Below are 14,709 nucleotides of genomic sequence, written 5' to 3' on the forward strand. Positions count from 1 at the left end.
TAAAGCATGAAAGTTTTAAAAATACAGCTATTTTCACAGCATATACCTTCATTTGGGCCCACACTGAGTTGAGTCTAATGTCAACAAGGATTATTCCTCAATATCAAAGGCAAAATCACTTACCAGTAGAAAAGAAAATAAAGTATTAAAGCTAATGGGTGTTGTATCCCTTAATCTCACTGGAGTATTTGATGTAACACTTAAACATTAAACTTTAGGAATCTTAATTTATTATTACAAAATCATACATACTTTCTTTCTCACCTTACACATTTAAGTATAAGAAACTGAGTGACAGAATCCAGTACTCTCAACTGTTGTCATTATAGTGCAAGAGTTCTATTGTCATTATATTGCAAAGGTTCCATATTGGTAGAGTTGCATGCCGTCTTGATATTTCTCATAGGCAGCTCCTTTAGCCACTGACTCACCCTCACAGCAGCCAACTGACTCCAGTTCCCCTCAACCAACCAATCCACTCTTTTATAATACTCTTCTTATTGGCTACAGCTGTGGCCTGTTAATATCAGGCCTGCTCCTAATCCTTAGTAATTGTTCAGTTGCAACTCTTTAGGGAGTAAGATTACATTCTATACCACCTTCATTTACCCATACTGTATCCCCCTACACTCAACTAGTCAGAATATTGATTATTCTTGGTATGCTTTAGGAGCAGGGAAAGAGGAATCAATCAATATTTCCCTTGATGCTTTAAACCTACTGCCTGTGTGGATCTGCAGTCCAGGAGATATGCAGCATGAATTTTTAATTCCTACAATCATTTCAAACCAGTGACCCCCAGAAGTCTCTCTATATCCACTCAGTATGATGAGCAGATTTCCAACACTCTCAATTCTTCATGCGCTCTTTCGCATGTCCAGGTTTATAATCTCTCCTGAAGAAATGGTAATGGAGGAAAAGGAGCAGGTGACAAAATCAACATGTTCAGCAGTCTTGAATATCTTTTCCTTCTCAGAACTCCACCTAAGGCTAGAAAAGTAACTGAAACTAAAATGAACAACCAGAAGGAGAGGCACTGAATCCTTATTGAAAGGGCAATAACCAAATTGCCTTTCCCCAAAGTTAAAAGGCACTGAGAGCAGTGGTGAGGAGGGACCCAATGACCATCACACCACTGTGTAATTAGATAGATATCTCTGGTATGGAAACATCACCAGTGTTGGCTACAAAAGCAGCTACTATTCCCAGCACAGGAAAGTCACAATTTTGGTTTGTTTTGGTTTTTTTGGTTGTTGTTGGATGGGGCGGGGTTGTTTTTTGGGGTTTTTTTTTTGTTGGTTTTTGTTGTTATTGTTTGCTTCTTGCTGCTTGTATAACAATGGTCTTATTGCATATATCCAGGCAATGCATTAGACAAGACTGAATTCCACTTGGACCTCTTCCCAAATGTTATGAGACAGACAGGAAGACATTAAGAAAATATCCTAATCTTTTTTACAGCGGTAAGTGATTTTACTTACATTTCAAAAATCTACTAAAACACAGGGAATACCATTAGAAGATTAAACTGAAATTATCTTAAATAAAACATTTGGATCGGGGAATTTAAAGTAAGTTTGTCTTGAATAAAGACAAGAAGGGTAGGGGTTGAAATCATTATTTTAATTGCACTGTTCAATGGAATTATCCCAGGGAAAATAATACAGAGAAATGGAAAAAAGCAAAACCAAATAGCTCAATACTTTCATTGGAATACTATTTTTTCATTCTAGGACTTCCAACTCATATCAGAAGTGATGGTCTCTAGCCAGCTCTTTGAAGGCAAATGGATATTGAAAACCACTTACATCTTGCAGAAACATGTCTCTAATACATATCTCCATTGTTGCTGATGCCAAGCAAAATGCCAGAAAATTTAATTAAAAGCAGAGATTTAAACAAAAGTAGCTTTGTACTGATTCTCAGTGGCCTTATTCTTCTCACTCTTTACAGCTATCAGAGAGGGAAGGTCTGACGTCCTGTAAACTCCAGTCCTCATCCTCCCTTGGCAAGATCTCAGTTCAGAGATGTAACCTTCAAAGCTGAGGTTCCCTTCAGAATCGTCACAGGAGCGTGTCCCAGAGTCCTCCAGCTTGACCCCATCCACATCAATTATCCTGTTCACAGGGAGCTCCATTCCAGGGTTCCCTCTCACACCAGGAGGATTAAAGCTTCTGCTGGCCTTGGCTTTGTGAGAGGTCTGCTCATAGGAGTTTCCTGAAGTCCCTTGTGAATCATTTTTCTTTCTGTTTGCACCTAACAGAAGAATTAAAAACAAAAAAAAACACAAAACAAGAGAATTATGTATCTTCTGGTTTTAGCAGTTTTCAATATTGCAGCCTTCTCTGAGGCCCCAAAGGTAGTCAGCTGGGATATTCATCCACCAAAGAGACTTACTGATGGAAATTTAACTAAACACTGGATCTCAAAGAAAAATGTGAAATACTAATATGTATCTGCCTTAATGTAGCATTTTTCAGAGTTTTTAAAAAGACTCCATTAAAAATAACTAATTAGAATAATTTTGTACACCTCTAGAAAAAAAAATTCTCACAGCAGCAAACCCAAAGGTGGAGGAGAATATAGACCTTCCACTGGGGCAGAATGGGAGATGTTCCTTCAGTTGAACTGGTCTCCAAGACCCTGCTGAGATAGTATTTTTACTTGGCTAGGGCTTAGTTCTCTGGCAGACTAGTAAGGGATTATTTGAAGTTGCAGGTCACTGTCCTGAACTGCAACAGAGCAATTATGGGCCACAGGACAAGAATAAAAGAAACAACTTTGCAGAATCACAGGACGGTTCAGGTTGGAAGGAACCCAGCGGGGCATCTGGTCCCACCTGCCTGCTGAAGCAGGATCATCCCAGAGCACATGGCCCAGGATTGTGTCCAGATGGTTCTGGAATATTTCCAGTGTGAGGGACACCTCACACCCCCTCTGTGCAGTCTGTCCCAGTGCTCAGAACAGTGAAGAAGTTCTTCCTCATATTCAGGTGGAACTTCCTGTGCATCAATTTCTGCTCATTGCCTCGTGTTCTATGGCTCAGTGTCATTGAGCAGAGCCTGACTCCATCCTCTGCCACCCTCCCTGCAGATATTTATAAACATTGCTGAGGTCTCCTCTCAGTTGTTTCTTCTCAAGGCTGACCAGGCTCAGCTCCCTGATTCTTTCCTCCCAAGAGAGATTCTCCAGATCCTTGACCAACTTAGTAGTTCTTTGCTGGACCTGCTCTAGGAGTTCCTCATCCTGAGGAGCCCAGAACTGGACACAGCACTCCAGATGTGTCCCACCAGGGCTGAGCAGAGGGGCAGGATCCCCTCCCCTGCCCTGCTCCTCCTGACTCACCCCAGGACTCCCTTGTCCCTGTCAGCCACAAGGACACACTGCTGGCCCATGGACACCTTGTGTCCCCCAGGCCCCTCTCTGCAGAGCTGCCCCCCAGCAGGTCAGCCCCCAGCCTGGGCTGCTCCATGGGCTTGTTCCACCCCAGAGCAGCACCCTGCATTTGCCCTTGCTGAATTTCAGAAGGTTCCTCTCTGCCCATCTCTCCAGCCTACTGAGGTCCTTCTGAGGACTGCACAACTCTCTGAGATCTGAGGGCTTTAAGCACTCAAGAAACACCTGAGTTACATCTAAAATCACAGTTGCCAGGATTCAGGCCTATTCACACAAAGTCATCACTCTCCCAAGACAGCTGTAGTTCAAACTCTTGAGCTCCCAAAAGCCAGTTTTGTGTTAGGTGTGACCCTACAAAGTGCAAGGAGCTTCTCAAAGCAAATGTACAGAGGCTGATTTGCCTGTGTCAACAGCAGCAAGAAGGGAAGGGTGAAGGAGTTGATTTCAGGACTCACACCACAGTTAGCAACATGGTTTCTGGAACTAAGGCTCCCCCCATGATGATATAAAGAGGGGCAACATTTTCAGAGACAGAGAACTGCTTTCATTAGATCAAACAGAGAGCCAAGAAAAAAAAAGAGAAACTTTCAAGGCACAAAAGCAGGCCTGAGTAGGGACTCCCATTTTATATTTAATTCCCTTTTTCCATATATCTTCTTATCCATCTTTTAAAAGATACTATCTTATCTGACATTCTCAAAATTTTGTGCTACAGTACATCCAAGTGCCTGACCAGCATGTTTAGCCACACAAATCCCATGAGACTGGTGTGGTTAAATCCCATAGCTGTCTTTCAAATATTTTATTTGTGTTTATTCCATTAAGTGATTGCTACAGTTTTATGCAAGGAAAAGAAATTTCCATGTATAATCACCGTAATCAAGAACTTTTTGATATGGAGAATGGAAGAAATGCAAATGAAAAAGGCAAAAAAAGCACTTTCACACACTTTCAATCAAATCACTCCAGGGTCTTCTTGAGGCTTAAAGCTTTCTATTTAAGAAAAATAAGTTTAAATCCTCAGTAGTGCAATGCTTAGTGTTTTAGCTACAGTGAAGCCCCACATGAATAATGTGGGTATTTTGCATCAGTAATACTTGCTGTGTTTTCAGAGGAATTAGATCAAACTCCAAACAAATCAGCTGAGCAGAGAGAGGCAGAAAGCTCCCAGCCCTGCTAGCCCAGCATGACTGCAGCCTGCTAAATTGCAGCTAACATTTAATGGGACTGGATTAGACTTTGTGTTTAAATCTCCCTACTGAAACTAAACATTGTCTTAATTTTAACTGCTGCTTGCCTGGCTGGGCTGCAAAATGCTATTTTTCTGTTCTGGAACGTTTATCTTAACATGAGTGCACTGAATTGTTCTCTTGATCTCTTTAATCCACTATTCTACACCCTTTGAGCAAAACCTGTGACTCTCCTTTCAAGTTGCTTTAAAAGAGCTACAAATTGCTGAAATGCCTACTAATGACAAATTACCACAAATACATGGCATTGACAGAGCATGAGTCACCCAGCTGTCCTAGCACTCAGAATACATCCTCCTATGAAATGTCATGCAAAGGAACATCTTTGATTGAGGTGGAAGGTCTCATATCTGTTGACTTGGACTAGGTTGAAACGCTTTCCACAGTCAAAAGACACAGCCTGCATTAACAGGGACAAGAGATGAAAGAGCTGGAAACTCCTGCTGAGGAACACTATGGAAGTGTTCCTCAAGTATTGCTGAATTTATTTGGGCGCTAAGCCCTTCTACAGTTAAATAAAAGAAATGCCATTAAGTCTTGGAATTATGGTGTCACTGAGTCAGCACACAAAGCAACTGGGTGTGCAAGCTGCCCAATGGGAGCACAGCAGAAATAAGGTCAATGTTTGCTCTCAGGCTTCACAAGACATAAGCTCATCTGAACAAGAACACATCCACATTATAGACATATTTTTCTATTAATGTCCTTTTTAGGAGCAATCTCTCTGCAGCATCAAATAAATTACTGCTAGAGTCAGGGCAGTAAAAGAGAACATCTTGTCTAAAATACCAGTTCAAAAGAATGTGGAATTACTAAGGGAGGATACTGTGAAGATGATTTCACTTTTCCTGTCAGAGTAGAAAATACCTTATCTCATCTTCACCAAATAGGAAGATGATTTCAAGAGTAGCACTACACAGAAAAAATATTTCAATGTAAATTTTTCCTCATTTTTTTAAGAAAGAGCTTTTATGGAGCAAGGCTATTTATCACAAATAGTAGGCGAGATTTGCCAAACCAGCTTGTGTATAAATGTATCCCACAAGTTTTTAAGCAGACTCAAGACTTGCATGGACTTAGTGGAGCTTTATAATGAGGTTTCAATGAGGTTTGTAACACTCTTACACTGGTCTCCTCCTCATGTTTTCTGAGTAACAAATGCCTGAAGACACTCAGCTGTGCAGGGCACCATCTAAGGTGCAGAGGGCCTTCACAGGGAAAATTTCTCTTCACATATTCTTGACTGTAGTGATGAATACCTCCATGGAGAGCTCTGCAGATGCTTTGCCATGTATGGAGCATGTCAGGAATGTTATTACATTTCCCCAGATCTAATTTCTCAGATGTCCTACCTAACTTCAGTAGAGAAAGACAGACACTGCTTATGGCAGCAGTCACAGAGGTGAATTTCCAGGCTGGAATTCCACATTCACACCTATTGGTAATCTCCTCCCTTGCTAAGCATTCCACACAGCTCTTGGGAAATTTTCTTGTGCATCTGATCCCGTTGATATGTTCCAGCTGGTTTAAAGATGGGAAGATGCAGGTCATCTTTTGTCCTTAAACCAGAGATCTGCTCTGTCATAGACTCACAGCCAAATGACTGCTTAGAAGGCTTAACTGCACCCATCTGCATTTTTCAAAGGTGACTACAATCAGGCACTGTTTTGGCTGATCTCCTGCTTTCTGTTACCAATATTTCTCTTTTTGTGATATTTGGATTTTGTGTATTATTCTCAAGCACTCTAAATTAAATATTGTCATCATGGAGAAAGATGTCTTTATATTTATAAAGACAAAGGGAAATCTTCTGTATTAAATAATCCTCCAACTTTAAGATCTAAGCAAAAGATCACAAGGCACTCTCTTCCAGGTAGTTTAGGAATAAGGGAGCATGTGGCCAAATTCCACACAGAGACAAGGTCACAAAAAACCTGGAAATTTCGGGAGCAGCATTAACAGCCAAATGTAAATGAGAGGATCATATAACTCTAAGTCTAATGCAGATGCTTGGGGATTTAAAGGCCTGCTCACAACACCTTGTAATTATATTGTTTCTATACCATAATCAATAAATGCATTTATCTTCAATGTGCTAAATTTTAGTTACGATTTTTAATAAAATCTCTTCCATGTAAATTTAGGGTTTCACTCATCATTCTACCTTTGCTAAAATCCTACTGTTCTTGTCAAAACCATTAACCATTTAGATGGCTCTAAGTTCTACTGAAAGATAACAAGAATATCCTGCTGATTTTCATACCATTGATCCCAGGCATTTGACTTCTAACATCAGAGAGGACCTGATCTCCATTAAAGGGAATGAGCTCCAGATTAATGATTTTGTACTGACTTAGAGCAGATAAAAATCTGTTTGAAGTATTTCATAAAACTTAGAATATAACTGGTGAAAAGAGGCCTGCAGTTTTCAGGGGCAGTTCCTGGGACTGGTGATTTACAGACATGCTCCAGCCCCAAATGTAATCAGTCTCCCAGGCAGCAAGGCTCTGGAGTGTGCTGTGACACAGCAGCCTGGGCAGACACTGCTCCAGCCTCTGCCTCCATGGAGCCTGTCCCAAGGTGGTACCACACTGCCTGAGAGAGCATTTTCTTACATGAGACTGAAAAAAGGAGCCCTTTGATGGCCACTTCTATAGTGAGTGAATAGATAGTCACTTCTGTTTCAGGGCCCTGGAAATAAATCAATATAAATAACTTCTCCTTAACATGGATGTAATCTGGCAGTTTCACTCTCAGAAAGACACTTATCCCTTTCTGTCCTAAACTGTTAGGAAATGCTACTTCCACATATTAGCCCTCCCACACATGGATTCTTTTAAGTGGTGGATGAATGACTTCACACTGGCTGACATACTGTTACTACTGCAAGAATCTTTTTCTTTTTTTTTAAGTTTCTACAGTGATTTATGCTTCTGAGGGGAAAAGGATACTTTACATCAAAGTTTTAGAACACTAGAGGTTAAATTTTCTTTGGCAGTTTCCTTCTTTTTATCTCTTAATTGATACAGCACCAAGGAGAAAGCAGACTTAATAAAAGATTCCTACCTACAGTTTATGCTAAATCTTTGCAAAGGAAATTTGACTTTATATGCTGAATTTCACTTGCATGATGAAACAGCAACTGCAGCATATGCTCAGTGCCTTGAAATCTGACTCAGTAAAATGAAGGCATCAAGCCAGGAAATGGGTTGTGCTACAAAGCAGCAATATTCTACATTAGCAGCTTATTTACCTTTTTTTCTGGGAATTTTGTGAGTACATTTGCAGCATTAAGTTTAGAAATGGGCAGATGGAAATCCTTTCATTGCACTCATCTCCAAAGCATTCACAAGAAGAACAAAGCACCACACATTATTCAGAAAGACAAATTTGGACTTTCACATGGAATAGGGAGCTCACCAGTGGCATACAGATGCAAAAGAGGGAGCACTGTAACCTGTGTTTGCTGAGAGCAGGGACCCTTCATGTGCACAGCTACAACAGCAGCTGAAGGGAACTGCAAACAACATCATTTAAAATCCAGGAGCACTCCACAAATAAATTAAATGAAAAGTTCAGAATTTTGATCCAGGCAGACATGTGTGCCCTCAATAACACTGTCCAATTTGCTCAAACTTTCCATTTCTCTACTGCTAAATCTGAAACAATCTTAACTACTTTCTAAGCAGTAGATATGATAAAACAACTCTGCAGCAGCCTACACATATTCAGCTCTCAGTGTGATCTTCCAGCATTTATTGTTTTGGTTTTCCATCAGTGTCGGTATCAGCAGGTTTAATTTTTGCAGAGTCCTATAATTATTGCAGAGTTGGGAGATAGTGGATTGAATTACTTGAATCCATTTTAATTTAATCTGCCATTCATTAGGTTATTTTTCAATTATGAAAGTCTAAAATGTGGTTTCACTGGGCTACCGGTTACATTTTACCAATAATTCAGCAAAGTTCATTTCATCATCCAAATGCTGCCATGGGTTGAAGAGATCTGGGTTTAGCCCATGTGCATTTGGTTCAGAGGGCAGCTGTCATTTTTCTATCATTTCATCCAGATAAAATTTGCAATTCTTGCTAAAATGTTTATCCTGTTGCTTGATCAAAATAAGTTTACATTTCAAATAATCATCCCCCAAGGTCCTCCTTGCTTCCCATTTGTCTGCTCTAAACTCCCCTTCTCCTCTGTTTGTTGTGGATCACAGTCATGTATTACATGTAATTCTCCCATTGAATCATGCTCTGATTAAAAGAGAATTAACACATCCCAGCCTTAGTATTTCTGGATTCTCATGGGTACTTCTTTATATTGATCCAGAATCCAATTATCTTCTATAAATTTACACAGAACCAGTAAAGGATGTAAGTTACCACATGAAAACAGCCTTTGTTAAAAATAATTAAAATAATGATTTACATTATTCTTACATATTTTATGTCATAATCACCTCCTTTTCTTGAATTTTTATTAATGTTTTCATTCATGTGGTTATCTTGATTTACACAGGGAACACCACTGGACTGTCTCTAAAATATGCCACATGAATTAAGAGATGATATAAAATATTAGTTACATAAAATATTGTATCATTTATTACAAAAAAAAAAAGGTTTATTTTCAAAATTTGAAGTTAGACATGCGATTTCTCTTAATGACCTCTTAATCTCCTTAACTACCACAAGTTTTTTTCCACTTGGAATTCATTACCATTAGAATTGAAAAATTTAGTAGCCAAAATAGCAAAAGTCACAGAAATACCACTGATCTCCGTTCTAATTATCTGATCTCTAGTCTTCAGCTGTGGGGTACTGCATCTTTTCTGTGAATAATAAAAAAAGATCAGTTGGGGATTTTTTTTTTTTTGGGCTTTGGGAACAATAGCCTATACCAGACTCTGAGAAAGTACCCTGCATTTTATTTCTGCATAATTTATCTTTCACAACAAAAACATCCTAGCCCTGGTACTAACTATTCAATTTCTGAAAGATTTCTTTTCAATAAGAAAGTAAGCAAGTTTATTTTGAGGGTACAAATCTATTTCAGAAAAAAAAAGCGGTTTCTTAAAAAAAAGCTATATAACTTTAGACTAAGTTAATTCTTTAACTTCCACAGACATTCTACTGAAGCATAGTTACAGAGAGTACACCATGCTTTTATTTCCCCTAGCTGGCTCTCTATCTTAACCAATGACATCATATGCTAAAAGGTAGTTTTGAATAAACTTTTCAAGTGCATTGCTGGATCCAGCCTATACCTCTCCTTAAAAAAAAAGACCTTCATACTTGGTAGACAAGTAGACAATTCCACTGACTGTAACTCTACTGTCATTTTGAGAATAATTCTCATCCTAGCTGAAAAAAAAGCCCCAAAAACAGCAGGGATTTTTTTAAGAGAAGGAAGATCAATTTGTTGGACTCAGATCTACAGTCCATACAATTCAATCTGGATTGCTGCAAATTGTCCTATCTCAGGTTGAAACGGTATTTAGTGAAACAGCCCAGTTGCTATCATGACAAAATGCCCACCTACTTTGAAGTAGAGGCAAAAACCAACATGAACAACTCAGACCAGTGGAATATTGCAAATAAACAAGTCAGTGCACGGCCTGTGGCTTAATACTCACAGCTCCTGAGGAGACTACAGGTTTGGGAGGCTGCCCTTCCCCATGGGTAACACATGTGCCCAGCCTCTTGGGAAAAACTGGACAGCATTCAAAGTACCCAGACTATACCAGGCAATTAAAAAAAGAAAAGCAAAACAAAACAAAAGCCAAGGAGATTAAATCTGCGTTTTAACACTTTCAAAAATGAATGCGTCACTTCAAGCCAATCACACCACACAATAATTATTTCTTCCACAGATGGGACCACCATTATATGCAGAGACATGAAAGAATGTCTTCAGATTACAGAAACATCTGATTTTTAAAGTGGGAAATTTGCCAGAACTAGCAGGCTTATTAAAAATAAAGACATTTTCTCTTGATGAGTAACACAACTAGAATCAGTAATGATTCTTGTGTTGCTAATTTATTTGCTATTTACTTCATAGCTAAGTATTAATACAGTATAAAAACATTTCACTTATTTCAGAAAGTTAAGAACTGAGCTTGAAAATGTGTTCTCAATAGCTCAGAGTGATGCAAACCTTATTTTGCTGACTTCCATTGTTCATACTTTCCTTTCTAGATCATCAAGTGAAAAAAACCCAAGTGTTACCCATTAGAGGGATGGACATTGGCCTGGCCTTGCTACATCAGCAAATTGCTCCCTGCAGAACACGAGGGACCCCTTCACTCCTCCCAGTCCTTTTCCCAGCATTTATAAGCCCAAAATGTGCAGGGTAAGCACACACGTCATTTGTCTTTAGGCCAATTTGGAACCAAGACCAGAGACCTCTGCAAATTATGTAGTCATTATTTGTCTTTATATCCCAACATTTTAATTGAATAAACCAATCAGAAATGCAATTTCCATTGATGGGGGTTATGAATGAACAACCATTAAAGCACTTAAAAAAGCAACCATTATTAATGATTTAGTCCTTTGAGATTTCAATTCTTGACTGGAGAGAGTTTTCAGAAGTCTTTATTATAATTATGTACATCATCAAACAGCCTTTCCATGCAAACTCCAATCATGAAAATAGAAAAGTTTTGATTCACCCCACATTTTTTCCATAAAATCACCGTTTTTTAATAGAATACAGTTCCCATTAAATAGTAGTGTGTCGTGAGAAGAGTGTAGAATACAGCTAATATATGCAATAAGACTGTAGCAAAAAAGGAAGGTGTTTTATATATTTTTTTAAAAATTTTGTTATTCCTTAAAAAAAATCTGTTTTGTCAGAAAGCTAAAAGAAATTTAGATTTTCAGTTTTGCAAAATTAGTTTGATTACTCATTCATGGGTGACTATGACAAAATAATAAGGCACAATCACCACTGAAAGTATAGAACACTAGTTGAAATATATGCTAATTAAAATCCATTTTAAAAAATTAAATTAAATATGGACGGTATTACTTATTTGTTGTGAAAAACTCTGAATAATTTTAGAAGGGGAACTGCTACAGGACTTTCAACTGCTTTATTTTCTTTCATGGAGGCCCACAAATATGTGAGAACACAGTGACTTTTGGAAAAACTGGATTTTCATTCCCCAGAACACAATGAGACCTAGTTAACAGCACAACACGCCTCTCTGCAGAATTATTTTTTTTTCAATTAGGCTTCACAGTGCTGTTATGTAGGACCCATCTCAAAGAGTGAAAAGAGTAGTATGGTCTCCAGCACCCAACCAACCCCTCATTTCTTACCCAAGTCTACCAAATAAAGAGGTGGTTACTTTGGTTACTGCACATCAAATGAGCTGAGACCTCCAGCTCACTTCTTAAAGACCAGGGAAGAGTTGCTTTAGTTTAAAATAAGAAGGAAAGTAATGAACATAAAGTTTAGCCCAAGAACCCAAAGACAGAAGAAATTCTCCTTTCAGGAGTTCCTGTAATGACTAATTCCAAGAAATCTCCTGTCTTATCTGCCTTCTGGAGCACATGCCAATGCTATGGATTTCACATGTGACCCATCAGCATCTCAAGACAGCATTTGCCCTTGGATGTCTAAATTATTAATAAATCTAATGTTTGTCAGCTTTGTCTCATGGTAATTGCTTGTTCATATCTATTTATCTGTTTGTCGTAAGAAGGTAATTTCAATCAGAATTCTTAATCCAGGACTGAAAGAATTTTTTAAATAATGAATAAAATGGAAGCTTAAAACCAGTTTGCGTAACTATAGCTAGAATTTATTACTCCTGAGAGAACAAGGATACAAAATACATGTGAAAACTACACAAAGATTTCTACAAAGTAAAAAGTAGAAAGTGGGAAAAGGGAAAGCTACAGCTCAGTGGTTACACAGAAACTTATGGCATGCATTAAAATATTGTAAATTCATGAAGTTTTTTTTAAGTGCAAATGGTTTTTTTTTAACAGTTCTCACTGAAAAATATGCAAATTGATACCTATGTTGTACACTTGACATATTATCAGAAAGACACCAACACAAATCTATGCATATATACATCAATATGTCTGAAGTACATTTTGTGGTTCTGTTATCCATAGGCACTGGTTACAAGTCCGTCTAATACTCAGTTTCAGAAATTAAAGTGGTAGCGCTAATAGAACATTTCTCAGATACTACTAATAAAGGAATTGGCTTTTAAAATGCCAAGAGGAAGAAATAATCTGCATTGCCATTTATAAGCATCCAACAACCAAAGAAGTATTTACAAATCATCAACCATACAGATAAAGAACAGTATCAAATACTCTGTGTAAAAAGATAAATAATTAAAATGTATATTCCCACATCACAAAGAAATGTGATCATACAAATATGGCACCATATGTTTGTGAAACATCAAAAATAAATGTAGCACATAGATACCTCTTCTTATATTTTACATTAAAATGCACAGTACAATGACTGTAAATGTCAATGTCACGACACCCATTGTCTTCAAATTCCTGTTTCTGGTAATAGCAATTATTAGTAGAGTCCATGTTTATAAAGAAATCCCATACTTCAGCCTTGGGCTAATATTGCTCTGTGATATTGCTAGACCATGAAACTTACATCCTAAAAAAGTTACATATTTTCTTTAAAATTATCTATTAGAAAGCTATTTGATATGTGAATATTCTGGGAGGAAGTGTGATAGATGCAATCTATTTCTCTGTGTAGCAAAGTACGGGTTAAAAAAAATAACATTTTTATTTTTGTCCCAAATATCAAATTTATTAGTGAAATATATCCTAAGTTGAGGCTTATCCATTTAAAATTTTAATCATAAACAATACTGCAATTTTCAATAATTAGGGGTTTTGTTAAAGTACTTAAACTTCCAAACCCTAATCATGTATCTCATTATGAGAAATGGATCAGAAAATCTGGAACAAAACAGTGCTATGGAGCTCAAAATGCTGATATCCTGTTTTGTACTCTGAGGGTGAATGAGATAATTATAGCATGTGGATGTATTTCAAAGGTTTGTCTGCATGTGGCCATTTATGGTTACATGCCAAATCCAAACAAAAGTACATTGTTAAAGGCAACCAGAAGTATTACAGTTAGAACAGACTAAGGCAATTAAAATCTTTTTTCCTACTTTTTTTTGGTTTAAAAAAAAAATAAAAATTAAGGTGCAGAGAGAATTTTCTTTGCTGTTTTAATGGGTGCCAGATACTGATTAACAGTGCCAAGGAGAAGTAGTTTTACACAAAAGGAAAGACTATTAAAATCTAGAAATACCTGAATTGGATCTTTGAAATCCAGATTTTTCCTGATTACCTGCAAAAGGAGTTGGGGGCGGATAGTTGGCTTCCGTGAGTTTACTGATGTCTGACAGTGGCGTTGGTGGTGGCGGTGGTAGCAAAGTGCTGTTAGGGCTGCTAATATCTCCTTCAGCCACAAGAGTCAAGTCTGCCACATTCTCATCATCTACCATCTGAATGCCTTCAGCCTGCAGCTCTCTGGACTGCCTTTTCCACACCGCGGCGTTGCTCTCCTGGGCGTGCGGAATCGGAGACAACGGAGGGCTGAAAGGAGCGCCTAAAGTCTTCTGGCTGTGGAGTGCTGCCAAAGCAGACTTATGTTTGTTTTCTGAGTAACCCACTTTCTTTACTGAATTTTCATTAGAGTTTTGCAGGGACTCCTGTTTTCCACTGGGTGATGTACATCCATCACTGCCATCGCTTTTTGAAACTCGCTTGCTGAGGCCTTTAGGACCTGCGGGTGTAGATGAGGATGGTTCTGGTCCAGTGGGTGGTAAACGAAGAAAGTCAGGAAGAATAAGGTCTTCTTTCCTTAGCAGTCCACGTTGGTCATCTGCTCTGTTACTTTGTGCTTTGGATATGAGTTCAAAAAATTCTATTGGGGAAAAACCCAAAATTGACAAGTTTTTGTCAGAAAGTGCAATGCTATTAAAATGTACATTTTCAGCACATTTATTTTCCATGAAGATCTTCAATTCTTTCAATGCTGCCTTGAA

General features: G+C 38.2%; 1 protein-coding gene across 5 annotated transcripts in view; it reads right to left on the bottom strand.

Annotated features, from left to right (window-relative positions):
* Positions 1–1,601: 1,601 nt before the first annotated feature.
* The window catches only part of RGS12 (regulator of G protein signaling 12), an 86,181-nt gene continuing 73,073 nt past the window's right edge, over positions 1,602–14,709 (bottom strand). For 3 of the 5 annotated variants that reach the window (XM_054633721.2, XM_077177771.1, XM_077177770.1), the window contains one exon: positions 12,438–14,588. In XM_054633721.2, coding sequence (XP_054489696.2) covers positions 13,954–14,588 — 635 coding nt within the window. In that variant the 3' untranslated portion in view covers positions 12,438–13,953. Of the gene's footprint in view, positions 2,257–12,437; positions 14,589–14,709 lie in introns of those variants that run through there. The other 2 variants (XM_077177772.1, XM_077177768.1) reach the window with 2 other exon arrangements.

The sequence above is a fragment of the Agelaius phoeniceus genome, chromosome 4 (assembly GCF_051311805.1).
Source record: "Agelaius phoeniceus isolate bAgePho1 chromosome 4, bAgePho1.hap1, whole genome shotgun sequence".
Taxonomy (NCBI): Eukaryota; Metazoa; Chordata; class Aves; order Passeriformes; family Icteridae; genus Agelaius; species Agelaius phoeniceus.